This window comes from Globicephala melas, chromosome 2 (genome assembly GCF_963455315.2).
Source record: "Globicephala melas chromosome 2, mGloMel1.2, whole genome shotgun sequence".
Lineage (NCBI taxonomy): Eukaryota > Metazoa > Chordata > Mammalia > Artiodactyla > Delphinidae > Globicephala > Globicephala melas.
The window spans coordinates 90,439,777-90,462,468 of NC_083315.2; the positions used below are offsets into that span (position 1 = coordinate 90,439,777).

The window sequence follows — 22,692 nt, forward strand, 5'->3', positions numbered from 1 at the left end:
TGTCACTGTTCCAAATGTACAAAAAAAATTAGAAAATAACCCCCACCTCAATCCCCCCCCAACATTCCCCCCAACACAAATAATTTTTCCCAAAACCACAAACATAAACTGGTTCTGGTATTCTCATAAACAGTGCAGCTAAGAAACAGTTTAGAGAAAATTTTAACAGGATTCAGATTATATCCATTCTGTCCTCTCAGCCCTGAGAGGTAATAATCCCATACGGGTCCCAGTCCTCCCCAATGGTTTTCCCATCTCTCGTGGAAGAGTCCTTTTACAAAGTGTTGTGTTTGGCTGCTGCTTTAGAGATCCTCCTGTGCCTTCTTCTTCTTCTTGGGTTTTTCTTCTTGAATTACAGGGGGGTTTGTAGCCTCTCGCTTTAGATAGCTAATAAAATCACTTAATTCACGGCCACCCTGAAAACAGAAAGATAACTCTGAAAATTTAACCTTTCAAAGAACTGTGGATTTTCTTTTTCCCCAATAGGAAGACTTGAATTTTTAAAAGCACATTAGCAACCACATATATGGACCATGAGTTGAATTTCCAGTTACATAAACTCAAAGAACTGAATATGTGTCTGTGGGTGTGTGTATGTATTTGTGGGGAGATGAGACAATGAACTTACTTCATATTTCTTTGGATTCAGTTTCTTATTGGCTGGAGAGAAGTAGATGGTGGGAAAACTGGGAAAAGAAGAAAAGAGTTGCCAAATTTCAGATTCCAGAGTAACTCTGACATACACTTTCCTAATAACTGCTTCTAGGAGTAACTTCTCTTCATGATTTCTAATCTGACCAGATACTATTTTCCATTGGTGGCTACATTACATCCTATCAAAACTCAGAAATATGAAAGCTCACAAGGTCTGTGGCAGCCATGTGGGCCAATGCTGCAGAACTTTAAGCCAGGAAGGCATTGGTGGTTCTGTGCTCAACTGGAATATGAGGACTCTCCAAACTATGCGCAATACAGAAATGGTTTACAAGCTTATTTTTTCCTAGCAGTTACCTAGATACTTTTACTAGTTTTTAATCTACTTACCCTCTGACTTCATATGGAGAAGGCACATCATTGGCTGTGGCATCCATCTTGGCTATGACAATATTTGGGTCTTTTCTGAGCTGTTAATAAAAAGGTTAGATCTTGAAATTTCAAGTTTTCAGTGACTGAGGGACACAGTCAATTTAGGACTTAAAACAACCTCATTCTTTAAAAGCTTGGATAAGTTTTGCTGCTGAGACAGGAAGAGTAGTGATACATGCACACAATATCAAACTTTCCATAAACTTCCCTTTTCTCTCTTGGTTCCCACACATTAAGACTCTATATACAGACACCTTCAAAATTACCTGGCCTAAATAAGATATTATAAGGGCTAAGCCAAGTGATATAAGATGAAGGAACATAATGAATTCATATAAGCCACTATCAAAATTCAGATGCCAGGATCCTTTTAACCACAATCTAGATTGAGTCTGAGGAGTGGAAAGGTAAAGCAGGTATCTGAGGCACTGCACAGGCTCAGAGGGCAGTCAGGAGAAAGTGAGTAAACAGTAGAGAGTTGAAAAAAATCTACCAGTACTTAGGTTCTGAACTAATAAGGGTAACTAAATAGCCAATGCTGACTATGTATGTAAACTTCCCAACTCAAATTTAACTTCAGAATATGGTTCACACTTACCTTCTCTCCCAGTTCTTTATACTTAGGCTCCAGATTCTTACAGTGACCACACCAAGGAGCATAAAATTCAATCAGCACATCTTTATTTTCATCATTCACTATTTCATCAAAATTCTCTGCTACCACTACCTGGGAAACAGAGAAGATTCTCTAGCTGGTAAGGCAAGTTGAACACATTCATGAGCTATATTTGTTTCTGGACCCAATCCCTCTCAAATTTGTTGTGTTGACATTAAAAATATGAAACCCAACTCATATTTATAGACTTTATTAAGATATTACCATTCCCCAGAAATCAACTCATTCCCATGTCTGTCACCTGTCAGACTAAGTTCAGGAAGTCACAGGAAACAAGTGCTACCCAACTCTTGCTTAAAATAATCTCAGAACAACAATATTAAAGCTATTCTTAAAACTATTCTATTAGGGGTTAGCTTGCTCTGCCCTGAAGAGTAACCTAGCCCCAATACAAATATCATCAGAAAATTCTACTCCTGCCCCTATTAAGCATAATGAACTCTGACAATGCTTATTTTATGATGAGGGAGGTGAGTACAAACAAAAACAGAAACTGAGTAGCCAACATGGTCTTCACTTAGCACTTCCCAGTATTTTGGGAATAAAGAAATGAGGAGAGACAGCTATGTAGAGGCTTGGGGAAGTTGTGTGCACCTCACCTTTACGGGCCCATCATTGCTCTCTGGGATAGGCTCAGACTTCAGGTATCTCTTCAGGTTGCCATCAAAGTAATCCTGCAGGAATCTCTCAAGAGCCTTGCCATCGCGCCTGGTATTAGAAAAACAAGGATCAGTTTTGTTAACTTGCTCCCACCACTGAGAAAACTAAAAACCATTTCTTAGAATAGTTTCTACATAGTTTAAATTTCAAGGCTAGGAAGTAACTGGAAGTTTAAAAAAAAAAAAAAGACAGAGCCCTTGTTTCTCAATATGCAGAACTACAGACTGAACAAGAAAGCAACCACCTTCTTGTATTTCTAGTGTGTTCTTTGTGGATTAGAAAGGTCAGAGAAGGAAGAAAACATTGGTCCTTCTGGAAATTCAATTCTGCAAAAGAACCAGGTCCTATTTTGTTGCTCTGGAGAATAATGCCTATCTTTTTTTTTTTTACTGATTTCACTCACAGGAAGATTTTCTCTTGTCTTAATCTCCCGAAGTCTCAGAAGGTGATAGCCAAAACTGTCTGGGGTCTTAAGATCTTTCCAATACCCTGAGTTTACTTTAGGCCAATGTGGTATTCCAAGAAGAAAAGACATTCTGTGGGGATGGGAGGGGACTGGGTTGGTCTGAAATTACATCAATCTCAAAGAGACTGTCTAATGTTCTCTATTTACTATTTTTAATGGCAGGGTGGAAAATAATCATGTAAGAATTCCAAGCTGCCATCCTTTTGTTACCTTTCAAAATTTATTAAGAATCATGATCCTTAAATTATCTATAATTAATTGAGAAAAGTGACCGTCATATGTTTTGATTACAAGACCTAGCTTCACATTCCAATGTTCTTCTTTATAAATCCTCAGTAGTGTAAAAGCCTTTAATAGTTTCTTTGCAGAATCAAATCCCAAACCCACGCTAACTTGTAACTCACGAGAACTCCTCCTGCATGACAAACTTCTCTCCTTTTGCAGTTCTGATAGCAACAACAGGAATCTCGCCAGTAGTGCTTTCCAAGCCAAAATCAGAAAGTTCATGGCTAAAGGTTTTGCGGCTAGCTACAGCAAAGTTGAGTTTCTTCCCAGCATCCAGGAATTTCTTTGCCACCATCATCACTCTATAGGAAACAAGAGATATTTATGCCAAGATTATACCAGGGTGGTAAAGCACTTCTAAACCAAGAAGCAAGAGACCAGAAAGCAAAATTTCATAGTCCCTGCAGCCCTCTGGAAACAGTCTGAACTTGTGTCCTTGGGCACTGACATAGGATTATGGTATACTCCAGTGTCTCACTGAACTTCACTGCCAAACTGTTGGTACAGTCCATTCCCACTGAAACTTGCTATATTATATAACTATAAAATATCGCAGGCATAATAACTAACCCAAAAAGAAAATTTATAAGGATAAAATACACTGAGGGTCTCAATGGGCAACAAGGCACAATGTGTTAAAGGACATTTTAGATAACATTTGCATCTTTTATTGTGAGGTCAGGAATCAGCTGTGTCACACGGCAAAGGAACACCTATGGAAGATATGCCTAACAGATTTTGGAAATAGTTTATTTATCCTTACAGCTTCAAATCCCATTTTCTTATCTGTTCTCACATCACACATGGTAATAGGATAGTTAGAAGGAATTGTTTATGCACTGGGTAAACTTATTTACAAAGGGGAAAAATTATTATTACCTGTTTCTCCAGTAGTTGGAACCTTTAGCATTCTTTTCATAGTCCACATCATAGTAGGCCATAAGTAAGTCCTTGCCCTGTATCAAATCTTTATTGTCTTCTGTCATGTGAGGGCAGATACCAAAACTGAAATGATACAATCCATTATCAAATTTGGCTGGTTTATAGCTATGTTATGGAATTATCATAAAGTAACTGACAGCACTTAAAAAGGAAAGAAATTTTCAATATATAGGATAAGTACCGAGTAATGTAACTTATAGGACCACAATAGGAGTTCTAGGACCCAAACATTACTACTTTAATATAAACTCAACTATTATCATTACAATCCCATGAATGATGCTATTTAATCTAAAACATGGCTCTGCTTAATAACTGAGATAAACAAACTAAAATGAAGCCAAGAAATCCCAAAAGTATAAAGAGGTACTCACATGTTTTCCTGAATAAATTTTTTAATCTTTCCACTGGTCATTTTCTGCTCTGTATATGCCACAGTCCTGTCCTCAAACTTGTTCATCAGATGTGACGGACGAAACAAGGTGATACCCCTTTAGAAAAAAGTCTTAGTAGGTAGACAGCAAAAGAACTGTCTCCCACCTTTTATTTAAAGTTCAGACTATCTACACTTGCTGCCACTTCTAATATCACCATTTAAGCACATAAGGACTCTTTTCTGGGACCACAGCCTTGGCAACATGACCTTCTCATCAACGCTAAGGAGATAACCACCTTAATTTCAAGTGTAATAATTGGGTATGATGATTTAATAAACCTGGGTTGCAAAGTTAGAATACCTTGGTTCTAATACTTGCTCCACCACTAACTTGAAAGACCTCGGGCCAGGTATCAATTTAATTCTTCTGGGCTTCAGCTTTTACATCAGTACAAAAGGGGGTTAGAGCAGATAATTAATTTCCAAACCTTTAAAAACAAAACCCAACTTACCCCAAAGCCCCAATATGTACAAAAAAATAGAGCAGAACTTGCTCTTATTGGAAGGTACCTTGCCCTGCCAGTCTCATTGAAAATTCAACTCTCCCATACAGTAAGAAAATTACTTCATTAGAGAAAATATATTTAAGATTCCTCCCAGCTGTAAAAATTCTATAGGTAGGTATATGATTATAGATAATATTTAGCTTGAGTCCATTAAAAATTTTTTTGTTCTAGATTTCTCTATATGAATGAACACAGTTTACAAAGTTTTCTCTTCCTGGTACTACGTTGCCTCTCTCCCTAAACCAAGCTTTCCTCATTCCACCAGAACACTTGAAGGAAATTCCTTCTTTTTTTTTCTTTTAATAAATTTATTTATTTTTGGCTGTGTTGGGTCTTTGTTGTTGTATGCAGGCTTTCTCTAGTTGTGGCAAGCGGGGGCTACCCTTCGTTGAGATGCGCAGGCTTCTCATTGCGGTGGCTTCTCTTGTTGTGGAGCTCGGGCTTGAGGCATGTGGGCTCAGTAGTTGTGGCTCGTGGGCCCTAGAGCGTGGGCTCAGTAGTTGTGGCACATGGCCTTAGTTGCTCCGCGGCATGTGGGATCTTACGGGACCAGGGCTCGAACCCGTGTGCCCTACAGTGGCAGCCGGATTCTTAACTGCTGTGCAACCAGGGAAGCGCCCTTCTTTACTTTCTAACCCTTTGTTCAGCTAAAACTGAACCCAATTTGGTTCTGAGTCACAGGTTTATATCTAGTACAAGCGTACCCAGAAAATATCACTATTCTAACTATCAATATCTTGCCTCTTGCTTCTCTTCCATTCCTCCTCCCCACACTATACACACCTGTATACAATTTTATCACTTGTTTTGGGCTAGGTGTCAGCACCTTTAAGTCCTTATATCCCTCTCTCCACTCTTCCAATGTTAACCATTAACTTTATGTCAGTTAAAACAGGCATTTTCATAGTATACAAGGTAACTACATAGCAAAAAGGGACCTAATATAAACACGCTGGGCAACCAAGAAGGTGACTATGTCACAGATTTTTTTTAAAAGTATAGTTACCAATTTCAGAGCAGTTATTGTCAAAAATTGAAATCAGTTCTAAATGTGATCTTTAATGATGTTATGGCATTGGGGTACACATGAAAAACTTAAGACACCCTTCATATAAGGTCTACACATGAAGAACTTAAGACACCCCTCATATCAGGTCTTCTAAATAAGACTTCTGATCAGAGGCTGGGAGGCCAATTTTTTTTTCCTTTTTTTTAAAAAAGATTTATTTATTTATTTACTTGGCTGCCCCGGGTCTTAGTTGCAGCACGCGGGATCTTCGTTGCGGCATGTGGGATCTAGTTCCCCAACCAGGGATCAAACCCAGGCCCCCTGGGTTTGGGAGGACAGAGTCTTAGCCACTGGACCACCAGGGAAGTCCCGCTGATAGGCCACTTTTTTTTTTTTTTTTTTTTTTTTGCGGTACGCGGGCCTCTCACTGTTATGGCCTCTCCCGCTGAGGAGCACAGGCTCCGGACGCACAGGCTCAGCGGCCATGGCTCACGGCCCCAGCCGCTCCGTGGCATGTGTGATCTTCCCGGACTGGGGCACGAACCCGTGTCCCCTGCATCGGCAGGCGGACTCTCAACCACTGCGCCACCAGGGGAGCCCTGATAGGTCACTTTTAATGACAAGTGTGAGAGGCAGACACAGTGAACAAATCTAAGGGTAACAGGCTGATATGTGGTGTGCTTAATGAGCCACAAGTGGCTCCACATCATTTATAGACCTGGTGTCTCTTAATCTAAAAGGCAGTAGAGCCTCATGGTTAAGCCCAACAACGTTGCAGCTAGACCTTCTAGCTGCAAAGGTTCAACCCTGGTTCTGCCATTTACGGCATGTGAAGCTTAACCTCTTTGTGTGCTTTCTCCTCTGTAAATGGAGATAATGACAGCTCTGTCTCAACAATTTGTTAAGAGGATTAAAAGAGTTAACAGTACATGGCACATAGTAAACACTGCATATTTTGTTAAATATAAATAACACTAACCCTTGTCACGCTTTTCTTTTTACTCTATATGCTCACCTTGAGTGATCTCATCTAGTCCCATGGTTTCAATAACCATTTACATGTGGTTGACCTATAAATCTTTTAACTCAGTTGAGAACTTTTCCTGAATTTTAGTCTCATTTATCCAATTGTCCAATGGGTCTTCACCACCGGGATGTCTCAAAACTACTCAAATTCACTGTGCCAAAATAGAACTCATCATCATTCCCCCCAAATTTGTTTCTCTTCGTCTTCTTCATAGCTTGATGATGATTGGCCCAGTTATCCAAGTCTTTAGAAACCTAGACTTACTGTAGATCTGCCTTTTTCACACTTGGCTAGGGGCCAAATCCTATTGTCTACATTTTTTATACACACTCCTTCTTCTTCATTGCCCCTAATACTGCCTTAATTTAGATTCTCAGATGTCACCCTTGGTTTAGCCTCTCTTGACTGCCTTGCCATCCCTCCCCTTTCAAACCACCACTATATGGATGCCAGTGTCTTTTCCGCTGAAAACACAAAATTAATCACATTACTCTCTAGCTCAAAGTCTTTCAATGGCTCTCAAATATCTAAAAGATAAAATCTAAATTTTTCTGTATGGCACTTAAGGTTTTCTATAATTTGGTCTCTGCTTACCTCTCCAAGCTTACCTTTCACTATGACCTCATCCACGAACAATACTCCAGCAGTACTACAGGTCCCAACACGCTTAGGTTGTTTCACATCTCGGGGCCCTCTCTCCTGCTGCTCTATCTGGAATAATCTTTATCCCCCACCATAACCTGCCTGGAAAAACTTATCTTTCAAGATATACCTCAAAAGTCACCTCCTCTACGACATTTTTTGATACTACTCCCCACCCCACCCCCCCAAAAAAAATCATTCCCGCCTCTGTACTACTGGTACACTCTGCCTAATTTCTACCATAATACATATAATGCTCACTTACACTTGTATTTTTAAATATATTCACTGTCTCCCATTACTAGATGCCCCTCAAAGGCAGCAACAGTTTCCAGAACTTAGCTTACTGCCTAGTATGTGCTCAATAAAGCTTTTGGAAAAACTAGGCTTAAAAACCACCAGTTCACACAATAGCACTTGGTCAAGGTGCACATTTACAAGGGCATTTAACTCAGTTACTTACTCTCCATCATCATCATACTTGTTCACCAGAGACTCAACACTGGTGTGTGCAAATCGGTAGTTATCTCTCAAGTTGCTGGCTGCTTTTAGAAACTCAGAGTGAGCGTCACTGAATAAATCCTTGAAAAAACCTATATAGAAAATGTCAAACACGAAGAAGAAACAGTAAGTGCTGAGACATATTCAAAACTTTGAAATTCTTCTATTTTTTCAAAGTTTTTATCTTATTATGGATAAGCAAAGCAAGATAGATAGGAGGATTGGGTCTGCTTTGCCATGAGTACTGAGGATATTTGATGAAATATTTAGGATAAGAATTCTTTCTCTACCCTTAAAAAAAAACTTTTTTGAGGAAGCCAAGGGAGAGAATTTGTTAGGGTTCAAGTCTTAATTCTAGTTTTTCACAGTTGAAAAATGTGAGCAAATTGCCTATCTCCTTAGAGTCTCAGGGACTATTTCAGGTGTCAGAGGATTAAATAAGGTAGTATGTCAAAATAAAGTGTAAATTAATTCACCATATTTTTTTCTATGTCTTATTTGTCTTTAGAACTTCAAATCTAGTAAAGTGCCCGAAACCTCAGTGTTTATTAAATGTCTACTTATGGTTAACTCCTTGTAAAATATACAGAATCAATATCCAGATAAGAAGTGACTTTTAGTCAAACTTAAATGATAAACCATCCTCTACTGCCAGAAAGTCAGTTTTATTACAGTAATTAGGAGATTAAGAGAACACACGCTTGTATGTTTAAATTTATTATTATTTTTTTTGCGGTACACGGGGCTCTCACTGTTGTGGCCTCTCCCGTTGTGGAGCACAGGCTCCGGACGCGCAGGCTCAGCGGCCATGGCTCACGGGCCCAGCCGCTCCGCGGCATGTGGGATCCTCTCGGACCGGGGCACGAACCTGTGTCCCCTGCGTTGGCAGGCGGACTCTCAACCACTGTGCAACCAGGGAAGCCCTAAATTTATTTTTTAGTCAAATGTATTATGCATTACATTTAAAACAAAACAAAACAAAAAACACTCAAGATGTAGAATGTGTTTAATTGGCTCAAGTTATTTTAAAAATAATGACATATTGCAACACCCAAGAAAGCAAAGATTGCTATAAAAACATACACAAATCCTAGCAATTTGATCTTAAATTGTAAATTCCCCTACAGCTATGAAAATAGCAGACACAGAGGTTTATCATTTACTTATATCCTCCCACCTTAAAACCCCATTTTCAGTTTTAAGTACTCTATTATTTGAGTTAAATCTCAGGAGTTTAAGAAGTGATAGGAAAAACTGAAGCTATTCCTATTTTCTTTAATTGACATTAAATCTTTACACCTGAAAGAATACCAGGCCACTCAAATAAAACACCAATTTTTTTCTACATTATAGTAATGCTGACCTAATTTTGTGAGTTGTCTTTTCAGCTGCCCCCAAGGTTTCCCAAACAGTTTTAACTTCATTGTTTACTCAGACATAGAGGGCTTTTGAAACCATGTTGATGATTTTGTGGCATAATCAAATTTGCTACTCACCCACCACAGAAGCATCTTTATCATTAACGAACTTTTCAAATTCTTCCTCAGTCCTGAGACCAACTGAAGCTGGTCCAGCCTGCTTCTTCAGGTGGCTGACAATTCCATCTTAAAAGACAAGATGAAAGATTATAGCAACACAAATTTATAATTTTTGAAAAGGTAATCATTCACATGATTTAAAGTTTAAAAAGTTCAAAAGCATATACAATGAAGTTTTCTTCCTATCCTTCTCCTTGTGACCCAGTTTCTTCCCTATAGGATAACATTTCAGTTTTTTGTATATCTTTCCAGACATATTATTCACAAACAAGCAATCACATATTTATTCTTTTCTTTTCTCCTCAAATGGCAGCACACACATATGCTGTTCTGTATTTTGTTTTTGTCATTTAACACAGTTTAGAGATAATTTATGTCCATATACATAATGAACTACCTCAATCTTCTTTATAGCCACATGGTGTTTCATTGTATGGATGTACCACAATTTATTTAACCAGCCACAACTGATGAACATTTGTTTCCAATTTCTTGCTACTGTAAATGATTCTGCAATAAACAACCTTGTACTAGCATCATTTTACACATGACTGAGTGTACCTGTAGGGTAATTTCCTAAAAGTGGATTCACTGGGTCAAAGAGTACATGCATTTATAACTGTTTAACTGCCCCCCCAAAGAGACTGTACTTATTCATATCCCTGCCAGTGATGTATTAAAGTGTTTATAACAATACAGATAATACCTTTGTGCATGTTGTTCTCTGCCTAGAACAATCTTTCCCCAGATATCCACCTGGCTTCCTTCCTCACCTCCTCCTTTAGGTCTTAACTCAAAATGTCATCTTCTCGGGACCTCCCTGGTGGCCCAGTGGTTAAGAATCAGCCTGCCAATGCAGGGGACACAGGTTTGAGCCCTTGTCCGGGAAGATCCCACATGCCACGGAGCAACTACGTCCGTGAGCCACAACTACTGACCCTGTGCTCTGGAGCCCGCAAGCCACAACTACTGAGCCCACGTGCCAATTACTGAAGCCCGTGCGCCTAGAGCCCATGCACCGCAACAAAAGAAGCCACCACAATGAGAAGCCTGCACACTGCAACGAAGAGTAGCCCCCGCTCGTTGCAACTAGAGAAAGCCCGCACACAGCAACAAAGACCAAATGCAGCCAAAAATAATAAAAACAAACAAACAAACAAAAAAGTCATCTTCTCAAGGAATCCTTCCCTAACCATTCCTTGTAAACTAAAACCTATTCAACCCCCAACACTCCCTTATCGCCTGCTTTATCTTTCTTACAGCACATTTCACCCATCTAATACTCTATCTTTATTTATTTTTGTCTGTTTTGCTGATATATACCTAATACCTAACACATAACAAGTTCAAGAAATATCCATTTTGCAAATGAATTAAACAAACAAATCCTTTATTCTTAAGTGGCACAGTCACATGTAGCCTTGCATTTTAAAAGTAGAAAATGCAGTGCCTTGGCTATCTTGTTTCAGGGTTTAACTATATACAGGTCAAACTATGCCACGACCCAGATCCACCCAAATCACATTTTCCTATTTAGGTGAAATGCGCTAGGTAAGTAAAACTGTTTAAAAATAATAATCACATACAAAAACACAAAAAATCTTTTATCCTTTAAGTCTAGTTGACAGACCATTATTCTATTTTCTTCTGGGCTCCGTGCTACACCTCTCCCACCCCTTTCTCTTCTGAGAACTCTAAGGATTTGCTGACCGACTGAGACAGAGTACTGTTTAACTGTTTCAACATGATTGAGTCTATTTTGCTTCTTTTAGAGGTTTTTCTTTCCTTCTCTCCATTCATGATTTTTTTTCCTCTTAAATGTTTTCCTCAACTCCTCACAGAGGAGGGGTTGTGTCAATAGGTAAATTGATATCGGATATGAATTTTTTGGCCTGCAAGGGGACTGTAATTACTATGTCACAATATAAATTATTATAAAGAACTTTACCTCAGGGCTATGATGAAAAGTGTTACGTTTCTCCCTGAGTATTTAAAATTCTCTGGAAGGTATAAAGGGAGGGCTGAGTAACCAGTTGAAGCAGGAAGGCAAACAGCATAGTTCGTAGAATACATGAATAAAATAATCCATCTTAAGTAGCCAAACATCTGATCACCTAGTCAGATGCTGAGAAATACTTGAGTTTAAGAAATCTATGTACAGCCCAAGTGAGATTATCTGCGTAGCAGCAGTCTGGTTGGGTTCACATACAATATAGTTTAGACCTAAGTCCAGAGAAAAACATATCAATAATTCTAACTGCTAACTCTACCCTGAGCTAATAAAATCTGAATCGTAACATGTGTTCATTAATGCTTTTAAGATCAGGAAAAAAAAAATGAATATTTTACCTTTTGTTCTTAGACATGTCAAATTTTGAGTGTTGGCTAAATGACCTCAGTTGGGCCAAAATATTTATTCATGCATTGAAGAGTTATTATCTACTACATGTGGAGAACCTAGGTACTGGGGATAGAGTAATAAATAAACCAAACAAGGTCTCTGATCTCTTGGAGCTTACAATATAAGTAAATCTCCAAATAAATCCCCAAATAAATAATATAATAAATCTTCAAATAAGTAAACAATTTAAAATATCAGATAGTAACCAGTGCTATGCAGAGAATTAAGAGGATGGTAAGAGTATGACTGGGTGGCTACCTTAGGTTTGGTGGCCTGGGAAAGCATCTGGAAGAATTTTTTTTTGGGGGGGGGGGGCCGTGCTGCACAGCTTGTGTGATCTTAGTTGCATGACCAGGGATCGAACCTGGGCCACTGCAGTGAAGCGCCGAGTCCTAACCACTGGACCGCCAGGGAATTCCCTGGGAGGTGAAATTTAAGCCAGGATCTGAATGAAAAAAAGGAGCAAGCATGCAAACATGGGGGAAGATCATTTCAGGCTGTGGACACAGCTAGGGCAAAGGTTCTAAAGTGAAATAGTCTTAAGTCTTAATAGTCTTAAGAGTTAGACAGGAGCCATCTTATGTACAGCTTTGTATACGGGTATCAATCATATATGCTGAAAAAATTCCACATCACCTAAAATGCCCAAACTGAACGAACCCCTTTCCTCTCACCTTTTCATAATAAAAAGGTAAAATATGCCTAATTATTTGATAGACTCAAGATAAAACTATCCAAAACATACTTTCTCATTAATTATGGGCCCTATGTAGAGGGCCAGCCCACTTACTTCCCAAACTTCACCTGTCATCCTTGCTAATTATATTCCAGCCACAAGGTCTTTCTGTCCCTTGAACATATCAAGCTCAGTTATGCCTTAGGGTCTTTTTGTACCTGTTTTCCTTCTGCCTGGAGAGCTCAGGTCCACATCTTCTCATGGTTAGCTCCTTCCTATCATTCAGGTCTCAGCTCAAAGGTTACTTCCCTGATCACTCATAATGTGGTACTCCCAACCCCAATCACTATCACATCAGTTTTATTTTTCTCCTCTAATGCTCTTATCACTAACTGAATTTATCTTATCCACATATATTATTGACATTAAAAATTTTTAAATTGTGGTAAAACATACATAACATAAAATTTACCATCTTAACCATTTTAAAGTATACAATTCTGTGGCATTAAGTACATTCACATTGTTGTACAACCAATCTCCAGTACTGTTTTCCTTTTGCAAAACTGAAACTCTATTCATTAAGCAACTCCCCACAGCCCTTGAGAACCACATTCTACTTCTATCTCTGTGAAACTGACTAGGAATCTCATATAAGTGGAATGACACAGTATTTGTCTTTTTGTACTGGCTTATCTCACTTAGCATGTCTTCAAGGTTCACCCATGTTGTAGCACATCAGAACTTCCTCTTTAAGGCTGAATACTATTCCACTGTATTATATACAATTTACATATAATTAATTATTATTAATATACTACATTTTGTATATTCATACACCCACTGATGGGACACTTGGGCTGCTTCCACCTTTTTGCTATTGTCAATAATGCAGCTATAAACATGGGTATACAAATATCTCTTCCAGACTCTGCTTTTAATTCTTTTAGGTATATACCCAGAAGTGGAATAGTGGATCATACAATAATTCTATTTTTTTTTTTTAGGATACACCATTCTGTTTTCCATAGCAGCTGCATGCACCAGTTTATGTAAGTCCACAACAACAGTGCAGAAGGGTTCCAATTTCTCCACCTCCTTGCCAACACTTGTTCTTTTTTCTTTTTTTTTCTTTATAGTAGTCATCCTAATGGATGTGAGGTGGTTATCTATATATATTTTTAAACTTGTGTGTTGCCTTCTTCTCTTCATCTCCCAGAATGTAAGCATCACGAGAGTAGGAACCTTGTCTGTTTTATTTATCAATAAATTCTGGGCACCTAGTATATCTGGAATATCTGGCACAGAGTAAGTACTGAATAAGTATTTGTCAAATAAAACAATGCTAGTAAACCTTATAAATCAAGTTCAAGTATTTTCTACATTACTTACATAATCTGTTCAGTTAGAGAAGTCTTTTGTTAGCTTCCAAACTGACCTCTTAGGTGAGGAATTTTTAAGACTTAAAGTATCTTGTATAGAAAATGTCAGGTTCCCACTACAAAGAACAGGGTACTTAAACAGATCCAGTTTCCAGAATGTAATCCAGGATCCTTACCAGCAGTCCTTGGCCCATCATAAGCACCTGCTTCTTCACCATCTCTAAATATCTTCAGGGTTGGATATCCACTCACTCCATACTTATTACAGGTGTTTGTGTTGGCAGTACAATCAACCTAAAGATTAAAATACATGAACCACTTGTTATCCAAAAGCCTGCTGCAGGCTCTTCCTATATTCCCAAAATATTAAGAGTTGTCAAATCAAAATATCAAGCAATTTTTGACACATCCTACAGAATATTAGATTTTAAAGGCAGACTGGTGCTTGGCTAGCTACCTCAGAACCACCTAAGGAACTCTAAAATTTAGATTCCTGGGCCTCATACAAGATGCACAAATGACTATTTAAATTCTGCCCTTAGAGTCTCTATTGTCTAAAGCAGTGTTCTCCACCTTTTTCCTGCCCCTCAGAATATGCAAAGGATAAATCACTTAAATTAGAAATAGTGGCTTACTTTGATAATGATTATAATCAGTGGGATGTATCAATGTATACCCCTTAGGTGGGTTGCGGTATATTTGATTTGGCAAGTCACCTACGGTTACTAGCAAAGGTACTGATACTTAAACATGCTCCCTGAGCTTAGTCTTGAATCTGGGCTAAACTATAACATGATAGATCTAGTGAGACTATCAGGAAGAAGAAAAACAACTTCCATCTATTTAGCCACTTATTCGAAACTAGGTAATGCCATCAGCACTTTGCATGTATTATCTCATTAATCTTCATAAGATTCTGAGGTATGATCCCAATACTTTAACATAAATTAAAGTTCAGAAAAGTAATGCATCTATAGTAACAAAGATTATAGCTACATGAAGCAGGAAAAAATCATGACTGAACTCTTTTTTTCTATGGCAAGCTGCCACAGAACATCAGGATTAAAAATAGTTTTCAAAAACAGTCCTGGGCTTCCCTGGTGGCGCAGTGGTTGAGAGTCCGCCTGCTGATGCAGGGGACACGGGTTTATGCCCTGGTCCGGGAAGATCCCACATGCCGCGGATTGGCTGGGCCCATGAGCCATGGCCGCTGAGCCTGAGCGTCCGGAGCCTGTGCTCCGCAACGGGAGAGGCCACAACAGTGAGAGGTCCATATACCGCAAAAAAAAACCCCCAAAAACCCAAAACAGTCCTATATATGTATGAACTATTTATCTGAGGCTGGCCGAGATGTGAACTTTTAGACCGGAGCAACTAGGAGTTTACTACATAAAATTCGGGAAGCATTAGTTTGACTGTAAAAGCAAATACTAAGTTTACAGTTGACCCATTAGTTAATACTTACCAACATCCTCTTGTCATCTTCCTATTCCCATCATTGTGAATAGCGTATAGTAATTTAGGGAACTCATTCACTCATTGATAATTTTCCTCTAAACTTGACTATTGTAATTTTACTTTCCATGTTTGCCCCCCCCCCTTTTTTTTTTTTTTGCTGTACGCGGGCCTCTCACCGCCGTGGCCTCTCCCATTGCGGAGTACAGGCTCCGGACGCGCAGGCTCAGCGGCCATGGCTCACTGGCCCAACCTCTCCGCGGCATGTGGGATCCTCCCGGACCGGGGCACGAACCCCTGTCCCCTGCATCAGCAGGCGGACTCTCAACCACTGCGCCACCAGGGAAGCCCCCCCTTAATTTTTATTTACCATATATTTTACTTCTTTCTTATGCCAGCATTTCCCTTAGTTTCACTACTTGTAATCTTTTGAAACCGTAATTAAGTCAGTTGTGTATTTGCCCAGAAACTAGTGTTCCCTCTTCTCCTTAGCACTGTAAGAATAAAGAAAATCAATGTTAATTTTTACCTACTACTATTTAAAATACCTCATTTCCTTTAATGAAGAATCCATCTATACTCACCTTTGCTAATGGGACTATTCCTTTTAATCTGGTAGCTGCAGCTTCATATTCTGGGGCAAGCTTTTTGCAGTGTCCGCACCTATACAGATATGTTGAAGAAAAAAGGCAAATATATCCTGTAAGTTTGTTAATTTTGTTTCTCTGGGAAGAATCTCAAATTATAATACCACTTTTGACTAGTAGCTGCTTCCAAAAGGAAAAACATCACCTGAACAACATCCAGTACTGATAAGGTAAATTAGAGCTCTCAGAGGTAAAGCTACCTTCTCTAACCTGAGGTCAACTCTATAGGACTGGCTCAGTCCAGAGCAGCATCTATGTTCTCAAAAGTGCAATGGGGTGGCGATGGCGGGGGTAAATTAGGAGTCTGGGATTAACATATACACGTTACTATATATAAAATAAACAAGGACCTAGCACAGGGAACTATATTCACTATCCTGTAATAACCTATACTGGAAAAGAATCTGAAGAAGGATAGATATATATATATATATGTATAACTGAATCACTTTGCTGTACACCTGAAACTAACACAGCATTGTATATTAACTATACTTCAATTAAAAAAAAAGATTAAAAAAGTACAATTGAGCCCTGAAAACTGTAGTCAGAAGTATAAGCCACATTAAAGAGGGAAAGGGCTCAAGCCCTTTTGACAAATTAATGAGGATAAAATAAAGGGCAAGACAGCAATAATCCCATTCCTGGTAGCATTTCCTAAAGGAAGGTACGTATTTTTCCTTAGAAAACCAGCACTGTGGTTCTTAAAAATATAGTGGTTGAAACCTTGTAAGGTCCCAAGTATGATATTAACTCTTTAAGAGTCACGATCAAGTACTTTTTCTCCATTCCTTGAATATGACTCTTTGACCAGAAACCCAGTTTGAGGGGGGTCAGTCGAATAAGGCCCAAAAGGTGCTCATTTGATATACTTTAGCAGCTCGATGGAGGCTTTTTTCCTTCTCAGCTGAGTTTCAACATAGTGTGAGAATGACATATTTAAGACAGTAAGCTTGATTTTTACAGCTACACAGTTCACCTGACTATAACTACTGATGAAGATAAAGCATTATGTCAGTTAGAATATTTTCCCATAGGGCCATCATAAACACCTGTTCCTCTGCCCAGAAAGCCCTAACAGTCCCACAGGCACACTGTACATGCAATGTGGGTAGGAGCTTATCAGTACGCAACTAGCACCAGCTATGTATCATCTCTTCAAAAGCCAACGACTTGCAGAAGGATCACTGGGAGAACGTGATTAGTTCTGTGACCTCCTCACAGACAGCAAATATAGAATTAGAAAACAGAAGGAAGGAAACACAGAAGAAATTTGAGCTGACATTTCATAGCCGAAGTCTCAAAATTTATTTTATTAAGTAATGGATGGGTAAGTAACTTAGAAACATTCTGCCCCCAAAACTTGTTTAAAACAAAGAATTCTAAGAATTTATATTCTTCTAGGTCTTTAGAAGTCCTATTCAAAAATAATCATTAGAAAGCTTAACTGAAAGAGTGATATAAAAAAAGACTATAATATTAGATGTTGCTTAGGGTCACATACATATTTACTAAAAGTATAAAAGAACCAAATGATAAAAACCAAATTCAGGATGGCCAGTGTGTAAGATGGGGAAGGGGTACACAAGGGACTTCAACTGTACTGGCTTTATTTTTTAGACTGGGTGGTGAATAAATGGTATTCCTTATACTGTGTTTCACAGATGCACCTTTTACCATATCTGAAATTGGGATGTGTCTTGCAATCGTTGTCATAGTTTCATTGGTAGCATTTCTCTCTTTGTGAGACATAAAATATATTCATTATATCTTCTGTATTCCATAGTAAATTAAAAATTCATGTACGTGGGTTGTAACAAAACTACACAAATTCCAATTGATTTAATAAAATAACCAATTTATCTAATAAACCTAAGCTTTTGGGAACATAAGGGTGCAAAGGTTAAAAATGAATGTGTGTTAAAGAGAGTAAGAATTGGATCTGGGCCTTAAAGGTTTAAGGCTTCAGACAGGATGGGGTAGGGTATTTTAGAGAAGGAGAATAGTAGAGCAACGTTAAAATTACTAGTGAGAATGATGCATTCAAGAGAACTATGAAGACTTCCCTGGTGGTCCAGTGGTTAAGAATCCGCCTTCCAGGCTTCCCTGGTGGCACAGTGGTTGAGAGTCCGCCTGCCGATGCAGGGGACACGGGTTCGTGCCCCGGTCCGGGAAGATCCCGCATGCCGCAGAGCAGCTGGGCCCGTGAGTCATGGCCCCTGAGCCTGTGCGTCTGGGGGCCTGTGCTCCGCGGTGGGAGAGGCCACAGCAGTGAGAGGCCCGCATAGCGCAAAAAAAAAAAAAAAAGAAAAAGAAAAAAAAAGAATCCGCCTTCCAATGCAGGGGACGTGGGTTCGATCCCTGGTTGGGGAACTAATCCCACATGTCGCAGGGCAACTAAGCCCGCGTGCTGCAACTACTGAGCCCGTGCGCTCTGGAGCCCACGTGCCGCAACGAAGAGCCAGAGCAGCCAAAAAAAGAGAAAAAAAGAAAAGTAATTAGGAATAAATTTATCAAGAGAGGCATAAGAACTGTACACTGAGAATTACAAAATAATGGTTAAAAAAAACAGAACTATGAAGGGCTTTTTTTTTTGGTTGAGAGATAATAAATGTGTTATATGTATTAAGAGATTTCTGTTGAATACGTATGTAGTAATTGTTAAGAAGACAGACAACAGATTTAAGAAGTTTCACCTCAACTACCTTTAAACACCTGAAAAGAAAAAAAAATAGTACAAAATAATTAGGCCAGACCAGTGGGTCTCAAAACAGATGCATATAAAAATATCCATTAAGCATTAAAAAAAAAAAAAAAAAAGGGGGACTTCCCTGGTGGCACAGTGGTTGAGAATTCGCCTGCCAATGCAGGGGACACAGGTTCCCCTGGTCCAGGAGGATCCCACATGCCACAGAGCAACTAAGCCCATGTGCCACAACTACTGAGCCTGCGCTCTAGAGCCCACGAGCCACAACTACTGAGCCTGCATGCCACAACTACTGAAGCCCACGTGCCTAGAGCCCGTGCTCCACAAGATAAGCCACCGCAATAAGAAGCCTGTGCATCGCAACGAAGAGGAGCCCCCGCTTGCACCAACTAGAGAAAGCCCACGTACAGCAACAAAGACCCAACGCAGCCAAAAATAAATAAAATTAAATAAATTAAAAAACAAAACAAACCAAAAAGACTTGTGTGCCTAGGCCCCACCCTGGGACTTACTGAATGATTCCTCTAGGAATCCAGGAGATAACCAGAGGTGTTAGAGGGAGTGTGTGTAAGTGGCAAGGCTGGGACTGAAAACCATTGCCTTAAGCATTGTTAATATCCACAACATCATCAAACGTCCAAAGGGAGGACCTGTCTAACAAGTTCCAATAAGGCTGGAGGAGATTGTCCTCTTTAAATTCACCAGGAATGGAATTTAGGTGGATTTTGAAGGTGATCATCAAGTTTTACCACTACTTCTTTCACCTACTACTAGATAATACTAAAACACAAATAATCCCATTCAGGGATGGCACCTTCAGGGATGGCACCCAGCAGTTAATAATGACTCCCAACATATACTCACCCAACAATCATTACTTCATCCCTGTCATGTGCCTCATGCTACTTTAGCCTCTGATAGAAGAAAAACTGATATAGTCCTTTCCCTGTAGGAACATCAGTCTGGCAGGGGTGATAATATTATTAGGTCCCAATAGAGAGGAGGGAACAACCACTTAGTTGTTCAGGGAAGGAAGAAATCACTTTTGAGCTAAATCTTGTTGAAAAGATCAACTGGGGGTTGGGAGGGGAGGGAATTCCAAGTAAAGGAATCAGTATGTATAAGAAGAAATATTAAATATTCCATTTTATACTATCCACGTAGTCTTTTTCTATACTCTAGAAACACTGTGTATCAAATATCAATTAATACTACTGTCCTAGAGGGCAGGGCACAAATCTACAACACAGGTAGATGCTGAAGACTTAAGACTGACTAGTAAATATTCAGAAATTATCACAAACATTTAAATAGTTCTATTTACTTCCAGAGAAATTCAGATACTCCCATTCTTACAAACTATATAGATGATTGACTCCATAATGGAAATATTAGTCTACAGAGTCAGCTGTAAAGAAATCTTTCACTTTCACTTGTAAAATGAAAGTGGAAAAAATACCCTAAAACAAATGAGAAAAACAACTTGTTCAAAATGGGTCCATTTTACTCTTAATAAGGATTCTTTAACTCTTCCTATCTAACTTATAACAGGAGTACAAGGCAGTTAGAGAGCATTTCCAGCTGAGATATTAATAAATAAAAGAGCTGAATGTGGAGAAATAAGGACATCATCAACAGACTTCCTTGATTCCAAATTACTCATTCAGAAAACTGATCCTTCTTGTAGGCATTGTGGAGGATGACTTTACCTTCCAGACCAATTACATGGAGACATCACAGCAGTGATCCACCCAACTTTAGGGATACTTTAGTGCATGATGGGATATGTAGTTTTTAGGAAGCACATGCAACAATTTAAAGTAGCATAGATCACTTTCAATCGGGGGGAAAAAAATCTGCTTTAAACTAATAGTCTAATAGCCCACAATTCTCCAGCAATTCACTTCATGTGGACCCCTGTAGTCACAGAGGCACCTCCCAGTTTTGATACAACTCCATACAGCCATTCTAATTACAGTAACACCCCCTCAAAGCTAACAGCATGGTTACATGATTGCGAAGAGTTGTTTCTAAGAGAATGTGATTTCTAGTGACGTGTAAAGACCACCTATGATGTGTAATCAGTACTGCCAGTTAGTCGCGGTAATGCCCTGGATGCAAAACCTGTCAGAAGCTGAAAACAAAATGTGCTGCCTCTAAGCACACCCTTCTGGCTCAGGTGGTCTTCATTACAGGACTTCTAGTGTAACCCTCAAGTCAGCTGAGCCCCTGCAGAGTGAAGACCAGAGTTAGAAGCAAGTGAAAGTTATCCACTAACTTTCTTTTACTGAGACTTTTGAATACAAATAGTTTTCAATTAAGGGTCACTGTGGCAGGAGAAAACTTAAGTACTGTAATTAGCGTGGTTATACTGAGCTGTCCCCAGCGTTAAGATAATCATTGTTTGCTATGGTAAAGATGTGGGAGTTAAAAAAAAAATGACAACGCTCAGGTTTACTGAGTCAGATATCCTATTTGCTCTTTCCCCACTCCCACCCCACCCCCAGCTTTTTATTTCCAGTTAGTTCTATCCTAAGTAATTTACATCCTAGTTCAGTTAAAGCACTCTCAAATGGAGTATTTCTCCAACACTGATTACTTTCTCACTGGGGTCTTCTTTGGCATTTTTCAGAAATCCTAATTAAAACTGACCATTTAGACAGATCCTGACGGAATTACTCGGTTCACCTACTCTTTTTAACGGAATTCTGATGGTGCTGAGAAATGATCAGTTTAATGGAGAAGGTGTGCACCTGGCGATGGACAAATAACTGCCTTCCTTAAGAGAGCACTTATGACCATTCTGCAGCCACTCTGACCTTGGCTAGAAACCAACGGCTGCGTGGGGCAAGAAGAAAGGAAGTATCCTGGGGGCCCACGGCCTCTGCACTTGGTGAAACGTTGGCTTCCAATATAAGGCCTTGAGATGCCTCGTCTATAGAATGGAAAACAGTAAAACGGACTCACCCAGAAACTCTAAAGATACCAGTCGAGGGAGGATGGGGTGCAGGGGGTGAAACCCTCTGCAGATAGGAAGTGCCGCAGGAGCACCGAGGTAAGGATGTGGCCCTGCGCGAGAGGGGCCTTCGCGTTCTCCTTCTCGGATCTCGCTCCCAGGCCATCAGTACCGACGTCTCCGCTCTCCGCGAGGCAGCTTGGCTCCCCGGTGGGTGGAAAACCTGCCGGCCTCAGCCGGGCTCGGGGGAACGATGGAGGGCGCCGGCGCTGCGTAGGCCCTACCGTCCCCGCGCCTTCGCCCCCTGCCCACCCGGCCCTCCCTCTCCCGCCCCGGCTAAATGGCCTCACCAGGGGGCGAAGAACTCGACGAGCATGAGGCCTGCAGAGCCCGTGTCGGAGATGCGACTCTCGAAGTTGTCGTCCGTGAGTTCCAGCACGTCAGAAGCAGCGGCGAGGCGGGCCGCGGCGAGGAGCAGCGCCAGGCCCGGGAACAGCGCTAGGCGGCGGAGGCGCATGGCGACTAGGTGAAGCGGCGGCGGCCAGGAGGGTCAGGGTTCGGCGGGGACTGCGGAGGCCAGGCAGAGAACCACGAGCCTTCAGGCTGCGCTCGCGCGTCTGGCCCAGTCGGCCCCGCAGCCGGAGGTCCCAACCCCCCAGCCCGGCTCGGGCCGCAGTGTGGCAGCCGCCGATTG

The 22,692-nt window shown here is 40.2% G+C and overlaps 1 protein-coding gene across 1 annotated transcript; it reads right to left on the minus strand.

Annotated features, from left to right (window-relative positions):
* Positions 1-144: 144 nt before the first annotated feature.
* PDIA3 (protein disulfide isomerase family A member 3) lies at positions 145-22,670 on the minus strand. Its single transcript, XM_030842796.3, has 13 exons — positions 22,349-22,670; positions 16,273-16,351; positions 14,410-14,527; positions 9,733-9,840; positions 8,199-8,328; positions 4,490-4,606; positions 4,053-4,178; positions 3,293-3,475; positions 2,362-2,470; positions 1,685-1,813; positions 1,045-1,124; positions 629-686; positions 145-416 (listed from the first exon to the last, which is right to left on the minus strand). Exons 1-13 carry the CDS (start codon positions 22,513-22,515, stop codon positions 303-305), a joined length of 1,518 nt encoding a protein of 505 aa, XP_030698656.2. The 5' UTR covers positions 22,516-22,670; the 3' UTR covers positions 145-302.
* Between the last annotated feature and the right edge of the window lie 22 nt (positions 22,671-22,692).